Source organism: Bos mutus, chromosome 2 (assembly GCF_027580195.1).
Source record: "Bos mutus isolate GX-2022 chromosome 2, NWIPB_WYAK_1.1, whole genome shotgun sequence".
Lineage (NCBI taxonomy): Eukaryota > Metazoa > Chordata > Mammalia > Artiodactyla > Bovidae > Bos > Bos mutus.
This window is the reverse complement of record NC_091618.1, coordinates 41,129,420-41,147,346: the sequence shown is the minus strand read 5'-3', so window position 1 is coordinate 41,147,346 and position 17,927 is coordinate 41,129,420. Positions and strand designations below refer to the sequence as shown.

At 43.6% G+C, this 17,927-nt stretch overlaps 1 protein-coding gene across 4 annotated transcripts in view; it reads left to right on the top strand.

The window, feature by feature from the left end:
• The first annotated feature begins 2,692 nt into the window (after nt 1–2,692).
• The window catches only part of ADAM23 (ADAM metallopeptidase domain 23), a 194,662-nt gene continuing 179,427 nt past the window's right edge, over nt 2,693–17,927 (top strand). For all 4 annotated transcript variants that reach the window (XM_070387704.1, XM_070387698.1, XM_070387689.1 and 1 more), the window contains exons 1-2: nt 2,693–3,103; nt 4,193–4,410. In XM_070387704.1, coding sequence (XP_070243805.1) covers nt 2,890–3,103; nt 4,193–4,410 — 432 coding nt within the window. In that variant the 5' untranslated portion in view covers nt 2,693–2,889. The remainder of the gene's footprint in view (nt 3,104–4,192; nt 4,411–17,927) is intronic.

The window sequence follows — 17,927 nt, the reverse complement described above, 5'->3', positions numbered from 1 at the left end:
TGGGCTGCCGTCTATGGGTCGCACAGAGTCGGACACGACTGAAGTGACTTAGCAGCAGCAGCAGCAGCAGCAGCATGAGAGCAGAGGAGACTGTTTAGAACTCAACTCTCTAATGATAAAACTTCCAAACTACCTAGTGAGGATATTACTAAATTAAACAAATTAACCACCTAAAGAATCTTTGATTCTGTTTTTAACCTTCCCTTAAATATATAGTTTAAAGGTCAAACTCCTGGGACATTTTTTCCTGAGTGACTTATTCCTTCTCTGACTCAGTTTCATTTGCTGATACATTATCTTACCTCCAGTCGAGTGTATAAACATTAAAGTTCTGTAAATAAATGCAGTTTTTGGATTATAGTGCAAAAGACAACATCTTTTTTTTTTTTTTTTTTTTTTTTTTTTGCAAACACTCCTGCTTCTTACTAGAAATGGAATTCAGTCCTTATTCCGTTTCTCAAGTCTGTGGGATGGTGTCTGCTGACAGGTGGGTGTGCAGTTGATCCAGGGTGATTCATGGCTTTATTTATTGGAAGAGGCTTTGAGAGGTTGTCACTTGATTGCAAGAGATATCTTTTAAAGAACTTTGCATCTGGGCATCCATTGTCTTCATTTCCCTTTTCCTTCTCATTCCTTATCTACCTCCTTTGGGCCAAACCCTTTTACAGGATTATATTGATATATCAAATATAAATTGGGAAAACCTGGACATGACCTGCTTGTCTTGAGGGGGGATATCCCCAAGAGCACTGGGCTGCAAGTAGGAACTGGGGTGGTGAGTGTGTTTTCATCAGCTTGCCCCAGGTGGCTCCTGCTATGGGCACCACCGGCTGGTCTAGTCATTCATGACATATTTTCTGAGAGCCTTCGCTGTGCCACAAACACCATGCTAGGTTCTAGGGACACAAATTGAGTCAAAAGGAAAACTGTTGCTGCCCACATTCGGGGGAGGTAGCATCAATTATAAGTTCACATTAATAAATGTGTGAAAACAAATTATCCTACCTCTGATACAAGGAGGAAGAGATAATATTAGTGTTTAATTCTCTAATAGTTCTGAGATCTCTGGTCTCTGTGGGTGTGTCTCATTTCTCTCTTTCTCTTTCTTCCCTCTCTTTTATATGAAAGTGGAGAAGACAGCTAACAACAGAGTCCTGTCATCCCTATGGTGCAATATACCCTCATCTTTTCTTTTATTATTATTATTTTAATTGGAGTATAATTGCTTTACAATGGTGTTTTAGTTTCTGCTGTAGGACATGAATCAGCTACATGTATACACAAATCCCTTCCCTTTTGAGCCGCCCACTGCTCCCCCATCCCACCCCTCTAGGTCATCTGAGTCCTGAGTGGAACTCCCTGTGCTACACAGGCTTCCAACTAACCCTAACACATCATTTTTTTTTTCCAAATCTATTTTACACATCTTTTTTTTTTTTGGAATTCTTGATTCCCCAAAGTAGATGTTATTATCTCCATTTAAAATACACATAACGGAGAAAAACACTACTGTTATTACTCAGACTGTCATCGGGAGGGGGAATAAATGAGTGCTTGTATTATGGGAGCTGGGAGCTGAAATCTGCCACAGGCCCTAACCGGAAACCATCGGATTTAGTGGCTGCTAATCCATTCAATTCAGGCATTTATTTTTTCCTCCGTATTTTTTACAGCGGTGAGAGAGAAATCTCTTTTTCTCTACAGAAGTCATTTCAGATCTCAAAATCTGAAATGCGTCCTCTCCGATGCATGCCCACCCACAGGGTTGACAAATGCTAGATTTCCCAAGATAGCTGCCACACGCTCAGTTTCTAATCTCCGTATTTATTCCCCGCCAGAATTTCTAAATCCTTCCCCGGTACGTCCAGCCATCCTTTCTGAACGTTTGAGCTCCATCTGCTTTCCATAAAGCCCCTGGGCACTAGTCGGGCGACAGAGGCCAGGGTGGAGGGCCCAGCTGGGGGACCCCTGCACCCGAGGTCTGACACTGCAAGGCCTCTGGGCGTTCTCGGGCCAGCCAGCACGCCACGCGCCAGCGTGCTTCCCAGTCTTAGTTCCCCGGCGCTGCCGGAGAGCTGAATGAGGAGCAGCGCTATTTTTACCTTCCCGGCTGCAATCCTTTAGATATATTTGCAGGAAGGAAATAAATAAAGGATTGAGAAGGAAAGGCTTGGCCTAAGTTTTACACTAGAAGGAGGGGGTTGGACTAGGAGCGGGTATGTAAGGTCGGGGCGGTGGAAAAGGCAGGTCGATTTCTCTGGATGGTTGTTTCCTCCATATCTTTTTGCCCTGGAAATCCCCACACTCTTCTTTTTTTCCCTCTGGCTAATCCCTGACTGCCAGCGTCCTCTCTCCCCCGCCCCCACCTCTGGAGGTGCCACCATCACCTCTGATGCTGCATCACTCTGCTGCCTTTCCCCCCATCTCTTCTTCTTTTTCTTCCAAAATAAAGCATGCGCAGTGCGTCCCGTGCCAGGGAACAGCATCAGCATCAGTATCAGCATCAGCATCGGGACGCGGAGCCGCGCTCGGGCGCGCTCTCGAGGGCGGGGAGCACGTCCGCGCCACTCGCGTCCGCGCGCATCCTCAGCATCTTCAGCCCCCGCAGTCGCTGGAGCTGCCGCGCCCGCCGCAGGGAGGGCGGAGCATCTGGGGAGGCTCCAAGTTGGCGGAGCGACTGGGAACCCCCGGACTCTTCAGCGGCCGCCCGGGGAGGGGCTGAGAGACGAGCAAGGGAGGGGGCGCCGCCCAGCCCCTAGCCTCGACCCCCTGTCCGCGGCCGCACCATGCGCGACGAGCCGGCGTGACCGGCTCCGCCCGCAGCCTCCCCTGCAGCCTAGACCCGCGCTCTCGCTGGCCACACCAAGCGGCGCCCGGGAGCTATGAGCCATGAAGCCACCCGGCAACAGCTCCCGGCGGCCACCCCTGGCGGGCTGCAGCCTTGCCCGAGCCTCCAGCGGCCCCCGCGGCGGCTTAGCCGCCCCGGCGCCCATCCGCGCCCTGGCCCGCGCGCCTCCCTGCCGCCTGCTCCTCGTCCTTTTCCTGCTGCCTCCACTCGCCGCCTCGTCCCGGCCCCGCGCCTGGGGGGCTGCTGCACCCAGCGGTGGGTATGGCCCCGGTGCCCTTTGCATTGCCTTGCCCAACGGGCCCTGCAGAAGAAAGCGAAGGGCGCGCGGGACCGTGCGCTCCGGACACGTCCAGGGCTCGGCCTTTCCAAGCCTCCCTGCCTGTGCACCTCTCTCATTCTCAAACCCGCGTTCACCCCAGTTCACTTTTTGAAGTCCATTTTTTGTTGCAGTCACTAAATTGCTGCCGGAAGGTATTTAGTGGATGCGGGGTCCCTAATTGATTTCTGTGCAACTTAGGGAGACGGATGGACGGGAGATGTAGAGAGGGAGCAAGTTTTTTTTCCTCGGGTGGTGGAGCCTGACCGCGAATGCGGGTAGATGTGATGAGAACAGTGCTAATGTATCTTTTTAGATTGCCTAGTGGGTTTATTCACTGCTGTTGGAATTATAGGTGGGGGAGGGAAACCGGGGCTCTAAACCTTTGGCTTGTGATTTCTCAAAATACTTATTATTATCATGAACAATTAAGATAATGTAATATTCAATACATTGATGACGGAAAATCAGTGAGAGCAGAAACCTGGCCATAGCAGGAAAATGAAATTGGAAAGCTGCCAGCCTCTGCATCCCTCTCTGGCAAAGGATTTTTGCTCATCTCAAAGTTAAAAGAAAAAGGAATTGTCCATTTTGTTTAATGAATCAATTAACATTCAGTGTTCATGAAGTCAACACTCAAGTTATCTTAGGAGTGTTCTTAGCTCTCAGGTGGGATACTGCTAGTCGGAGTCCCTTTGAGCTTCTGCAGAAGCCGAAGGGGTGGAGATGAGGGTCAAGAACCACTGAGCATGTTTGTTTAATGACCCTACCTTCAAGTCCATTCTCCCCCACCCCCATATTTAGACGTATAGATTTAAGACGATAAACAGTACATTGTTGTATATGCCTTATTGGCTGTTAACCTATCCAGGCCATTCATTGCTGCAATAACTTGCTTTCCTCCTTACATGCTTTTAAGTAGAAAACTTTGTTTTTGCAATTAATGGAAAAGATGCATTGTAGTACTTATGTATTGATAGGGTACTTGTGTGTTTGTGTATGTTTGTGTCCTCCCCGCCTCACCCCAGCTCCCTATTGGAATGAAACTGCAGGAAAAAAATTGGGAGTCCTGGCAGATGAGAACAACACATTGCAACAGAATAGCAGCAGTAATAGCAGTTCCAGCCATGCAATGCAGAAAGAAATCACCCTGCCTTCAAGACTCATATATTACATCAACCAAGACTCGGAGAGCCCTTACCATGTTCTTGACACAAAGGCAAGACACCAGCAAAAACATAACAAGGTAGGCAGGGGCTGGGTATGCAAAAGTGGCTGCTGTGAAGAGTTGTCCTTGGATTTGATTTTCTGCTAGAATCTGATTTTACAAATTTTACTGCAGCATTTTATTAGGAAACCAATTAATGGTAGGGGAGAAGCTGAAGGGAATTCACCTGGAATCTACTTGGATGGGGTTGCTGTTTCTCTTTCCTTTCTGACTCTCAACTGGAATTGGAATTTTCTTAAGGCCATATAAGTTTAACAGCTGAAATGTGGTCCATTTTTCTTGTAGGTACATGAACACTGAACAGTAGTTAAACCAATATGTTGACAGTCCTGACTTTTATCTGTGAGGCTTTATGTAAGGGTGTAGTATTCTACCTCCCATGATGAAAACTGCTTTCAGTCTGCACCCAGAAAATTGCTATAAGAAGCTGTTGGGCCATAGATTCCGCATCTACACTTTCACTTAGAAATCGAGTCATTAAGTTTAAACAACCTCTTTTTTTAGTTAGTCAATACTTTTTTTTTTTTTGGTTATATGAAAAGTAGGTAAATAATATGACATATTGAAGGATTATGGTGAATATAAACAAACAATTTATATAACTCAGAGACCAGTTCTTTCAAGACTTTATCTGTCTTGTTCATTGTGAGCAGTTGCTTTACTTTGGTTCAGAAAGTGTCACTGATTTTTTTAAAAAAAGCATTCAGTGGAAGATGAAGGTGCATAATATCCAAAGAGTTTAAGGGATCTTTTTTTTTCCTGCTTACTAGTCATTATTTGAGTTACTAATATTTTGGACCCCAAGCAGATTTCCATAATGGATTATCAGTACCTTTTTCTTTATTAACAACAGAAAATAGAGTTTCTGTGTTAAATATTTTACTTTGGACTTGTCGGGAAGGAAGAAAACTTTCTTCTAGCTTTCTAGGTTCTTCTAGCTGGTCCAAATATTAAGTTGACATGAGTTAGATTAACAAGAAAAAATGAAATTTACTTTCATATGTATACATGTGAGGGCCTGAGGCCCCTGCATACCTGAGAGGGTCAGAGATGGAAAGATAAAATGAGGCATATACACCATCTTAAGCTAAGGAATGGCATAGGGCCCTGGCGCTTCCAGGGACAGGAGGGTAATTCATAAAATGATAAAAAGAGTGGATGGTTGGTAATTAGATGTTTGCTGGCCATATAGATGGGGCCACTTAGCTAAAATTTATCTCTGGTAATAAATCTTTTCTGGAAAAAGTCCTCAATTTAAATTCTTTTGAGTCGTTAAGGGTGGAGCAGTGACTTCTCTTGAACTTGCAGGGTCTTGATTGCACCTTTAGCTCAAAATAATCCTGATGCAGAAGTGACACATTTTGGGGGAAGTGGTTCTGAATGCCTGCAGATTATACCTGTTCAGTTGAGAAGAGCAGTCATTTTCTAAACATCTGGAACTTAAGGAAAGTAGATGGTTTGCATCATTACTTTCCTTAGTTTTCTAAAATATAGGTAACAGTATTTATTCCCATTTTCCAAACGGGGAGTTAGACATTTAAGGCCATCAGATGACTTTTCGTGACTGTAAAACCACCAGTATAAAATTCAGGGGACCTGAATGTTTAATATGTACAGGTCAGGTTTCTGAGAAAATGCTTCCTTCATATAAGATGTTACTGGAGAAATTAACTTTCCTTCATGTTGTTGTGAAGTGGCTGCTCCCCACCTTAGCTGAGGTGCAGGGGTCTCGATACTCACAGCCCTTTTCCCAGCTGCTTGTATGTAACTTAATGGGTTGACTCCTGGATCTTGTCTACCCATTTGTTTTGTTGGTAGGAGGAGTGGGTGAGTCTTCAAGGAAGAAAAAGTTCCTCTTGATAAAGACACTGAGGCCAGTTTTATGGTTTTCCTACTAATTAATAAGATCTTCTATGGTTTGGTGACAAGTTCTCAAACTCACCAGTGCCTTTTGCATAGGGTGCTGGAGAAAGAAAAAAAAAAAAGGACTGAAAGTCTATTTTAAAGAAGTTCTCTTGAATTGAGAGGAAGGAAACTTTAGGGGATTTTTTTTTTTTTTTGACAACTCAGGTATTGTTGGCTATGGCTGACTCCTGTCTTCTAGCCTAATGTTATGTGATTGCTTTGTTTGGTGGGACTTGGTTTGACTACAATATATCAGAAGTTTTATGATAATGAGGTTGTGAAAGCTTTACCCACCACTCATATAGAGGAATGGGTTTCCCAGATGGCTCTAGTGGTAAAGAACCCACCTGCCAATGCAGGAGATGAAGAGATGCAGGTTCGATCCCTGGGTTGGGAAGATCCCCTGGAGGAGGGCATGGCAACCTGCTCCAGTATTCTTGCCTGGAGAATCCCATGGACAGAGGAACCTAGCAGGCTCCATAGGGTCACAAAGAGTCACAAAGACATGACTGAAGCAACTTAGCATGCATGCACTCATGCACACATGCAGGGGAGTAGATTTCTCACTGTGGGGCACATACTTGCTTTTGGAAGGATGTTAACCTCTATTTCCACGGCCCTTAGTGGTTGAGTTTCTTCTATCTTCAAAACAAATGTTTATGCAAAAACTACATTTGAAAACATTTTTCTACTTATTAGTTTGACTCAACAAGTATTTGTTGGACTGTTCTCATGTGCAAAGTAGTATGCTAAAGATTCAGAGATAAGAGATAAGGAGAACAAGGATGAACAAGACATGGTCTGTCTTCCAGGAGATGCAAAAACGAAATCAGCAAGATTCCAAACAGTGCTCTTGGACAGGTGTAAGCAGTGTTCTTCCTGTATGGGGGTTTCGCTGAAATTTCCCTTTGTGTCCTGTGATTTCCCCTGTGCTTCTGTTTTGAAGCTTCTCTCGAACTCGTTGACAGTGTTCCATATGCTTTCTGCTAGATCTTTGGCTGACTTACCTAACATAGTGATGGGAGATGCATGTCCATTCAGCAGCTTTCCAAGTGCTTCAGTAAGAGAGAAAGTATACAATTTCCTTATTTTTGCTTTTATAAAAAAAGTTTTGATTTTAATATCTGTGTGTTTTGCATCTTTTTTTCTCCCCTGATTTCATTGCACTCAAGCACATTTTAATGAATGCCTTAGAAATGCTGAATCACTGTGCCATTCTCCTGGGTCCCTAGATTGGGGGATAGAGGTGGAGAGGGAGATTTCCAGATATAGATTGCAAGACAGAGCTCTGTATTTACTTCCTAAATATTTGGAGTTGACCAGGTGCTACTACTTTACAGCTGTGAAAGTTAAAATGTTTGTTAACTCTTTCAAAATCAGTAAGTTTAAAAGCAGACTGTGCAAAGCACCGCTGTTAACACTAGTGTTTTTGAAAATCTTAAAGTCTTCTCTGTCAAAGATCGTTTAGGAATCTTTTTATCTCTAGATAGGGCTTTGTATAACTCACGGTCCAAACTGTGACATTTTTTGAGAGTGAAAATAGGTACACCTAATAATTATGCCAGGATAATTGGCATAAACCTAGATGGTTCAGGGCGGACTGGAAACTTGGTTGCCTTAGACCTAAGTAGTAATATTCCTTGATTTTTGGAACTTACCCCAATTCAAGTGTTTTTAGAGACAGCATTATTTTCTGATGATTTATTGTAATTTTTTTCTTACTAACTAGAAAGTAGTTTACCACCATGTGGAAGTACTAGGGTCTGAATTGGAAACATAGTTTTGCTGTGTTATCAAGACTTTTCTTTACTTGTAGAGACTTTTATAAGTATAAATGGAATTTATGATTACTAAACACAAGCATTTTATCAACCATTCATTCAGTTTATTGATAAAATATACATTTTAAAAAGAAAATCCATTTAGACAAATAAATTAATTAATTAATAGATAATCCTATGAAATCTGTTTCTGAGAAAGTTAATGACTCTGTGGAAGAAGAAAAATAATTTTTCTTCTACTTTTCAAGATTCTCGGCTGAGACACACCCTGTAATTAAAGACAGGTTAATAGGAGAAAAATAGAAGTTGAACACCGTAACACTATAATATCAATAGTTAATGGTTGTGTTTAATAATGTGTATGTCTTCTGTGTGCATGGGAGAGACCGAAGAAAACTGAGTAACTTTGAAATGGCCCAGCCATCAGCTTAAATAACTGTCCTGCTAAAGATCAGCTGTTGGGAACTGGGGAGCCACTGATGGGAGGCTGTCAGGAAAAGCACAGTAAACGAGGGTAAGATTGTATGCAGGTTTAAATCGTTGCCTTTTACGTTGATTAAGTGTTTCTGGCGGCTTTGAGCATCCTCTTTCTGGTGTGGAGAGGGAAACACCTTATAAATAGAGATTTCTTATACATACAAATGTCTCTTACAAAAGAGTAACTTCTGCTGGGTTTACAGAGCTTCTCCTGTGTCTGCTGTTTCTTAAAAATAACCAGCCTAAAATAATGTTTATGCCAAAGAGGCATATTTTGGGATAGTATATTCTGCTCCCCTTCATATCTTTTCCTGAAACTTGCCTTTAGTCAAAATACTTGCCTTGAATCCTACTTTTTTAGGATTCTTTTCTCTTGCAGTTGGGAAGGGATGAAACAGGTACATTATGGACAGCACAGGGTCTGGGGGAAGATGAAAGTCATCTCCTTGGCTCAGTTTTTTGTTACCTTCTCTACTGTGTTGAAGGCAATGGCAACCCACTCCAGTACTCTTGTCTGGAAAATCCCATGGACAGAGGAGCCTGGTAGGCTGCAGTCCATGGGGTCTCGAAGAGTCGGACACGACTGAGCAACTTCACTTTCACTTTTCACTTTCATGCATTGGAGAAGGAAATGGCAACCCACTCCAGTGTTCTTGCCTGGAGAATCCCAGGGACGGGGGAGCCTAGTGGGCTGCCATCTATGGGGTCGCACAGAGTCGGACACGACTGAAGCGACTTAGCAGCAGCAGTAGCAGCTACTGTGTTGAAAGTGTTAGTTGCTCAGCCATGTCTGACTCCTTGCAACTGTATGGACTGTAGCTCACTGGGCTCCTCTGTCCTTGGGATTCTCCAGGCAAGAATATTGGAATGGGATGCCATGTTCTTCTCCAGGGGAATCTTCCTAACCCAGGGATCGAACTTGGGTCTCCTGCATTGCAGGCAAATTCTTTACTGTCTGAGCCACCAAGTCAGGAATATCCTCTGGAGGAGGGCATGACACCCCACCCCAGTATTCTTGCCTGGAGAATCCCAGGGGTAGAGGAGCCTGGTGGGCTACAGTCCATAGGGTCACAAAGAGTCAGACACTACTAAAGTGAATTAGCATGCACACACGCAGTGACTCTCATTACGGTGTTGAGGGGTTGGAGCTGGTGTATTGAATTAAGAACATACAGATTATGACCTGTTCAATGAGGGGGCTCAAGCCACCCACATGGGTTGGCTAGTAACTCCCTCAGCATCCAAGCTCCCACTTTGGGGAAGTGTAATCACATAAGTCATTTGGATTGAAAACACGGTTTCAGTATATCCGTGCAAAGGAAGTAGAGTCACAAGGTTATTACTTAAAGATCCCAGAAAGGGATGTGGGGCAGTGAATGAGAAGGAGGTGGGGAAGGAGAGTCCATTGTCCCAGGTCACTAGTGAACAAAACATAGAGAGGGTAGCAAGCACCTATCACTTATAAGGTGGTTGAGTCAGAGGTCACTAACTCTTCCCAGGCTTACCTCTAAGTGATTATTATTATTTTAATATTTTTTTTATTTGGCTGCACCAAGTCTTAGCTGAGGCATGCGGGACTTAGTTCCTTGACCAGGAATTGAACTCAGGCCCTCTGTGCTTTGAAAGTACTGAGTCTTAGTCACTAAGTGATTATTTTGAAGGCATCTGTGGAAAGCAAAGAGGGACTTTTGGTGAGAGTCCCAAAGTCAAATTTTTATCTAAATGTCCAGACCCTGGATGTGAGCAGGATTTTCGTTCTGTAAAATGCCCCAGCAATAACTCAGAAAAACAAAAGGTGTTTTTTTGTCACACCTATTCCCACCACCCCAGGGTGAATAGAAAGGTTTAAGTGGATTTAAATCTCCATGGTTATTGTTACTGCCTACTCTCCTTCAGGACAAGGCTGCTTCCACATTTCTTGACCACCAGAAGCCAGCTGCTCCACCGCTCTGGGTGTGGGACACCCAGAAAGAAATACAGTGTCCTCAGAACTGATAGTGTGACCACTACTAGGTTATTTGGTAAAACAGACTTTGGTATTGGCCTCAGTGGCCTTCCCACATTTTCTAGGTCTTCCTAAGCAGTCATTACAAAATTGTAATAAATAGAATTCAGGCCTGTAATGGTTTTCCTTATAATGTCTGGCATATAATAGGCTGTCAGTAAATATCTGTTAAATGAACTGATGGTTGAACACTCCTGTGTTAGAAAGAGTGCAGTGCTTTCTGTGAAATTTCATGTTATAATTAAATTGACATTCAAAAGAGCCTGAAGTTACTGTTAAGTATTTTTGGCACTGTGACAGAGTAGCCAGAGACAGAATTTTGGTCTCAAGTTATTAGCACTGCGTAAATTGCAATTACATTACCTAAAATTGTGAGAATATTTGTATTAACAGTTCTTAGATTATTCCTATCCCTGTCACTCACCGTTAATGTGGATAATCACCAGCTGACTGTGTGGGAGATTTTGTCTCCCACACTGGTTAATTCTCAATGGTGGAGCCCAAGATGTCCACTCATATAGTTTCTAGTCAGTCAGATTTACATCTGTGAGGTGTTCAGTTCCATTTGGTTAATTCCTGTTTTGAATGAGGCCCTGTGCTAGACTCTGGGAAAAGCGAGGAAGAGAACTACTGAGTCCCTCCCTTTGCTCTGACTTGGTGGACATCAGCAACAAGGCAGCTGGCCGTGTGTGTGTGGTTCCTGTCAGAGTATTGCTAATTGCAGGGAGAAAGGGCTGCAGGGACTCAGGAAAGTCAGAGAAAACCTCAGCCAGGAAGAAATGATGGAGCTGGCCCTAAAGACCAACTAGGAGACAAGTTTTCGGGAGATGGAGAGAAGGGAGAGGTGGAGAGGGGCCCACAGTCAGCAGCTTTGGCCTTGGGGAGGCAGTGAGGTGAGTGTGAGAAGGGGAAGTCCAACTGTGGAAAATTTAAAAGAAACAGGTGTTGTTATTACATTCATGTTGTTGTTTAGTTGCCAAAGTGTGTCCAATTTTTGGTGCAACCCCATGGACTGTAGCCCCCCAGGCTGCTCTGTCCATGAGATTTCCCAGACAAGAATACTGAGTGGGTTGCCATTTCCTTCTCCAGAGGATCTTCCCAACCTAGGGATCAAACTCACGTCTCCTGCATTGGCAGGCGGATTCTTTACTGCTGAACCACAAGGGAAGCTCATTACATTCAGAGTCAACTTAAAAAAGACTCACTTAATTCCTCCAGAAATCCAGTAATGTACATGTTTATAGATGCAGCATTTGAGAATTATTATTAGTAGTACAAACAGCTAGTACATGGCTGAGAGTCAGGATTCGAACCCAGGTCTTGCCCTTTGTAGAGGCCGAGCTGGAGAGAGACTTGGGTGTGTTGGGCATGGCAGGTGGCCAAGGGGAAAGGCTATGAAGACTGTGAAGAGATCAAGGGTTTTGATTTATTTTGTGTCAAATGGTTCAGTCCTGATAAGTCCAGAGGTGAGCGTGTGACTGGTTGAACACTGAAGGCCAGTTCTTGGCTCCTTAGGGAACTTGCCTTCCAGTGGGAGGAGACAGACTATAAACACGGTAGCAACAACAGCACAAAGATTTCAGGTATTGACAAGTGCTTGAAGAAGATAAAATGGCACATGTGGTGGAGAATCGTGGGTGGGATGGTTGCTCTTGGAGAACTGGAAGATTGGGCCTATGGTCTTGGGTGGGAGTAACTTACCTACTGTGGCTGCTCTTTAGATGGGGTGGGTGAGTGCTGTTTCAGTGCCCCTCCACCCCATCCTTGCTGCCAAATACCTACCTGTCCTTCTGTTACTTGCCAGGCCCTTGTAGGAGTTTGAGTTTGGACCCTAGTCTTTGATTCTTCTCTGCCACAAAGTCTGAACCATTTTTGATCATTTCACCTTGGTTTGATTTGATGGCCACAGTGCTTTCCATGGTAGGACTTCCCAGGTGGCATTAGTGGTAGAGAACCCACCTCCCAATGTAGGAGATGCAAGAGATGCAGGTTTGATTTATGGGTTGGGAAGATCCCTTGGAGGAGGGCATAGTAACCCACTCCAGTATTCTTGCCTGGAGGATCCCATGGAGAGAGGAGTCTGTGGGCTATGGTCCTTAGGGTTGCAAAGAGTTGGACATGACTGAAGTGACTTAGCACACATGCTTTCCACGGTAAGTCATGCTCTTCAAAGTCTTGCTTCATCCTGTGTCCCTAGTTATATTTTCCACTCTTTCTGTTCCTGGGTTGGCTCCTTCCTGATAACTGTATAACTACTGTGTCATTCTGTCTTCACTTTTTCTCAGGTTTTGTTAACAGATTATCAGCCACTTTTCTCTTTTGTTGTTGTTAGTGTTCAGTCTCTCAGTAATGCCCGACTCTTTGGGACCCCATGGAATTCAGAGTGCCAGGCTTCCCTGTCCCTCACCATTTCCCGGAGGTTGCTCAAACTCATGTCCGTTGAGTCAGTGATGCCATCCAACGATCTCATCCTCTGTCGTCCCCTTCTCCTCCCACCTTCTATTTTTCCCAGCATCAGAGTCTTTTCTAATGAGTCAGTTCTTCACATCAACTGGCCAAAGTACTGGAACTTCATCTTCAGCATCAGTCCTTTCAATGAATTTTCAGAGTTGATTTCCTTTAGGATTAACTGGTGTGATCTCCTTGCAGTCCAAGGGACTCTCAAGAGTCTTCTCCAACAACACAGTTCAAAAGCATCAATTCTTTGACGCTCAGCCGCCTTTATGGTCCAACTCTCACGTCCATACATGACTATTGGAAAAACCATAGTTTTGATTAGACAGATCTTTGTCAGCCAAGTAACTGTCCTCTCCAAAGCCAGTCATAAAATAACAAGGAGCATTTATTTGCTCATTGGCTTTGCCCAGGGACTTCCCTGGTGGCTCAGACAGTAAAGCATCTGCCTGCAATGCTGGAGACCCGGGTTCAATCCCTGGGTCGGGAAGATCTCCTGGAGAAGGAAATGGCAATCCACTCCAGTATTCTTGCCTGGAAAATCCCATGGATGGATGAGCCTGGTAGACTACAGTCCATGGGGTTGCAAAGAGTCGGACATGACTGAGCGACTTCACCTTCACTTTTGCCCAGGGTTGGTGGCATCACCCAGGCTGAGGGTAAAGTCACACAGGACCAGAGCTGTCCTGGCTGCCTTGCTCATGTTTCTCAGTGGCACCACTGTTTTCTCAGCCTCCTGAGAGTGAACCTTGGGAGTCATCGTTGACTCTTTTCTCTCCTTCATCTTCTGTCTATAAGTAGTCACGTATTAAGTCTTGACGTTTCTCCCCAAATCCATCCTTGCCTCCTCTTCTGTATTGTGTTCTTGTCATCGCCTCTTGTCTCTCTTTTTCTCTCTGTCAATCCATCAGCCCCACTGCTGACAGATTAATCTTCCTGGAACACTTAGTGCATCACATGACTCCTTTTACCCACATGCAGCGAGCATGATTTCAGCTGATGACTTTTCCTTGTGGGATGAAGAAGAGAAAGTGAAGTGCTCTGGACGAGAGCTGTTGCCCCTGTACTCCCTTTTCTGAATCCTACACATTTGCTGGTCTTTTCTCCTTTCAGCATTTCTCCAGGCCTCTTTTAACCCAAAAGTCAGCCCATGGCAGGAGTTAATTTTGTCCAGATGATTCCATTCATATCCATCCAAACTCTGGGTCTAGTTACGGAAACCCTTGTATGTGTACGTGTGTTAGTTGCACAGTTGTGTCCAACTCTTTGCCACCCCATGGACTGTATCCCACCAGGCTCCCCTGTCCATGGAGTTCTGCAGGCAAGAATACAGGGGTGGGTAGTGATTCCCTTGTTCAGGGGATCTTCCTGACGCAAGGATTGAACCCAGGTCTTAGGCATTGCAGACAGATTCTTTACAGTCTGAGCCAGAGAACCCCCAAGGGAGCTAGTTATGGAAAACCCTTGTGATCAGTGGCAGTAACTCAAACTGTGAGTAATGTGTTCTTGACTTTTGTTTTAGGTTCAAGTACCTAAATTTGCAGGTTAAATTCCTGCTTCAGAAGCTTCTTCCTCTTCATCTTTAAGATCTGAATAATTAATTGCTACTAGAGAATATGTTTTCAGAATGAAAATATTTTATTCCTTTCAAAAATGTATGTAATCATAAGGCTTTATTCAAAGTATTCAGTTCACAAATGACGTGGGTATCTGTAGCTCTATGGAAACATCATTCATTCACAATACACAGAGCCTCTTAATTTTGCAATTTTACAAAGGAGTTTTTGTGTTTAGAATTTATATAAATTCAGTACAATTTAAATCAAATCCAGTGCTAGGAATTCTATTATGAAAGGGTGGATTCAGTTATCATATTTTAGTTAGAATAATGAGAAGTTAAAAACAATTACATTCATTCACAGCAAATCAAGATACGGTTTTTGTGTCTTAAGAGGAAATGAGAGGTGTGTCCTCCATCATTGGTTACCAAGTACAGGCAGAGCCAGACTGGGAATTATGTTCCAGATAAGGTTTTGTAATACAGGTGTCTTCTCTGGCTCAAGAGTAGACAGAATTACTTTCCTCATCTGAAACATTGCAAATTAACGAATTCAAGATCTATGTTCAAATCTATTGTGATAAATATTTGTCAATGAGAACTGCCTCAGTGCTAAATGTTCTCAAAGCTTTCTATTTAGACATAGAATGGATACAAATATGTATCCAAATATCTCTTCTACTGATAGACATGAATTACAGAGAGTTAAGTTAGACAAACCAATGAACAGAGAAATATAAGTGGGACCTCATAACCAGTGACTGTATTGCCCTTTAGCTTTGAATTATTATTATATAGCTGGGGACATTCATCTCTTTTTTTATTTGCATGGCAGTGTCCACATGAGGGAGTCATTCTGGCATGTTTTAAACCCTCTGTGGATAGGAAGAGCAAGATAATCACACACTCCTAGATCTTCTCTTTCTGCCCTTAGTGGGGGTGAAGATTAAGTGTATGAGTCAAATCTAAGCATAACTAAAGACATATCATACAAAACAGTCCAGAGCCATGAAGACATTGATTTTTGAGCATCTTCTTGAATTCCAGTATCTGTTCCAGTGCTGTTGCTGCTGCTTTTTTTTTTTTTTTAACTGTTGATGTTCAGGAATTTTCTGTATCAAGTTGTAGTCTGGATCACTTAGCTGGGTGCTTTGTATTGTCTTTTGATTGTTAACAGGCTTGCTAATACCATAATACTGTAATATCAATAGTTGTGTTGCAGGTGGGCTCCATTAATAATATAAACCAGTCAACATTTAGATCATTCTTCCCACCTGCATGTGCCTCCTTGCTCTTTACTTTTTCAGCATTAAATCAACCTGCACTCATTCTGCAGTACACTGGTAGTAACACATATAATACTCATTTTGAAGTGAACCTGAACAGTTTTATTGAGGAATTTTCATATCTATAGTCTCACATGGTCCTCAGAGCAATAACACGTTTTATTTTTAACTAGATGATTATTATTTCTGTGCTCTAGATAAGAAAACTGAATCCAAAGAGGCCAGATCAGTTACTCTAGGTCTTGAATTATTGGCATGAGCAGAATGATCAGAACCTTGGTTTGTAGACTTTTAGGCCCTTGTTCTTTTATATTAGCACATCTGGAGTTTGGATTTGACTAGGAGAAGGCAATGGCACCCCACTCCAGTACTCTTGCCTGGAAAATCCCATGGATGGAGGAGCCTGGTAGGCTGCAGTCCTAGGCTGGGGTCGCTAGGAGTCGGACACGACTGAGCGACTTCCCTTTCACTTTTCACTTTCATGCATTGGAGAAGGAAATGGCAACCCACTCCAGTGTTCTTGCCTGGAGAATCCCAGGGACAGAGGAGCCTCGTGGGCTGCCGTCTTTGGGGTCGCACAGAGTCGGACACGACTGAAGTGACTTAGCAGTTAGCATCTCAATAATCAGGGCCTGTGAACCAGGGCTTCCCTGGTGGCTCAGATGGTAAAGAATCCACCTGCAATGCAGGAGATCTGGATTTGATCCCTGGGTTGGACAGATCCCCTGGAGGAGAGCATGGCAACTCACTCCAGTATTCTTGTGTGGAGGATCCCCATGGACAGAGGAGCCTGGCAGCTACAGTCCATAGGGTGGCAAAGAGTTGGACACGACTGAGCGACTAAGCATAGGGCAGCGCAGCACATGAACTAATCACACACCAAGGGTTCACAACCACATGCACCTCCCCTGGTCTTCCTCTGCAACCAGTTGGTTTTCTTGACATTTTTTTTTTTTCCTAAATAAACTCCAGATAAATAATCTTGTTGAAAATGCTGCCATTTTAATAGTATTTTGTTTATCTGCTTACCTTTGCTTATTGATCTTCCTTAATTTCTTTACTCCTCTATCAGATTCTCCTTCTGCCTTCTTTATTGAACAAGGGAGTTCTTGTTGGGCGTTTCCAAATCACATGTCGGACATTTGACTGTTCTATGAGAGCCTTTTATTTTTTAATATCTAAAAATATTTTTTAATAGTAGTGTGCATGCAGCCTGAAGAAATAGGTCTTCATAAAGAGCTGAATTTACTAAGAACTGGTTAATTTGTCTTCTTTTCCCCATTAATACCCAATTTAAATGTTTTGCCAGCATGTGATAACCAGTGTTTCCACACAGACATGATATTTCAGTCCTAAGCAGGGAAACTGGCATTTTAATGATCCAGTATAGGCATTTATTTGTGGGATAAATATGATTCACACTAGGCTGTTTAGCGGAGAAGGCAATGGCACCCCACTCCAGTACTCTTGCCTGGAAAATCCCATGGGTGGAGGAGCCTGGTAGGCTGCAGTCCATGGGGTCGCTAAGAGTCGGATGCGACTGAGAGACTTCACTTTCACTTTTCACTTTCATGCATTGGAGAAGGAAATGGAAACCCATTCCAGTGTTCTTGCCTGGAGAATCCCAGGGACGGGGGAGCCTGGTAAGCTGCTGTCTATGGAGTCGCACAGAGTTGGACACGACTGAAGCGACTTAGCAGTAGCAGTAGGCTGTTTAGAGTGTCAGATATTATTTGACTTATCTTAAACTCCTTTCCCACGTAGCAGGGGAAGAATGGTTGGGGAATCAGGGGTCGGAGGGTCTCTCAGATCTGCTAATACCAGCTATTTAGACTTGGGCAAGTTACTTAGCCTTTCTAAGCTCTAGATTTTTTTGGGGGGGTCAATAACATGGACTTAATAATAGTATGCACCCCAGAGGCTATGCTTGGTCAAAATGGTATCACCCACGTAAAGTGGTTTGCACTGTGCCAGGCATGTAGGAAGTACTCAGTAAATGTTATCTGTTAATTACTGACTAGGGAATCCAAGCTGTGCTCTTTTATGGACAAACAGTTGTTTTATTAGAA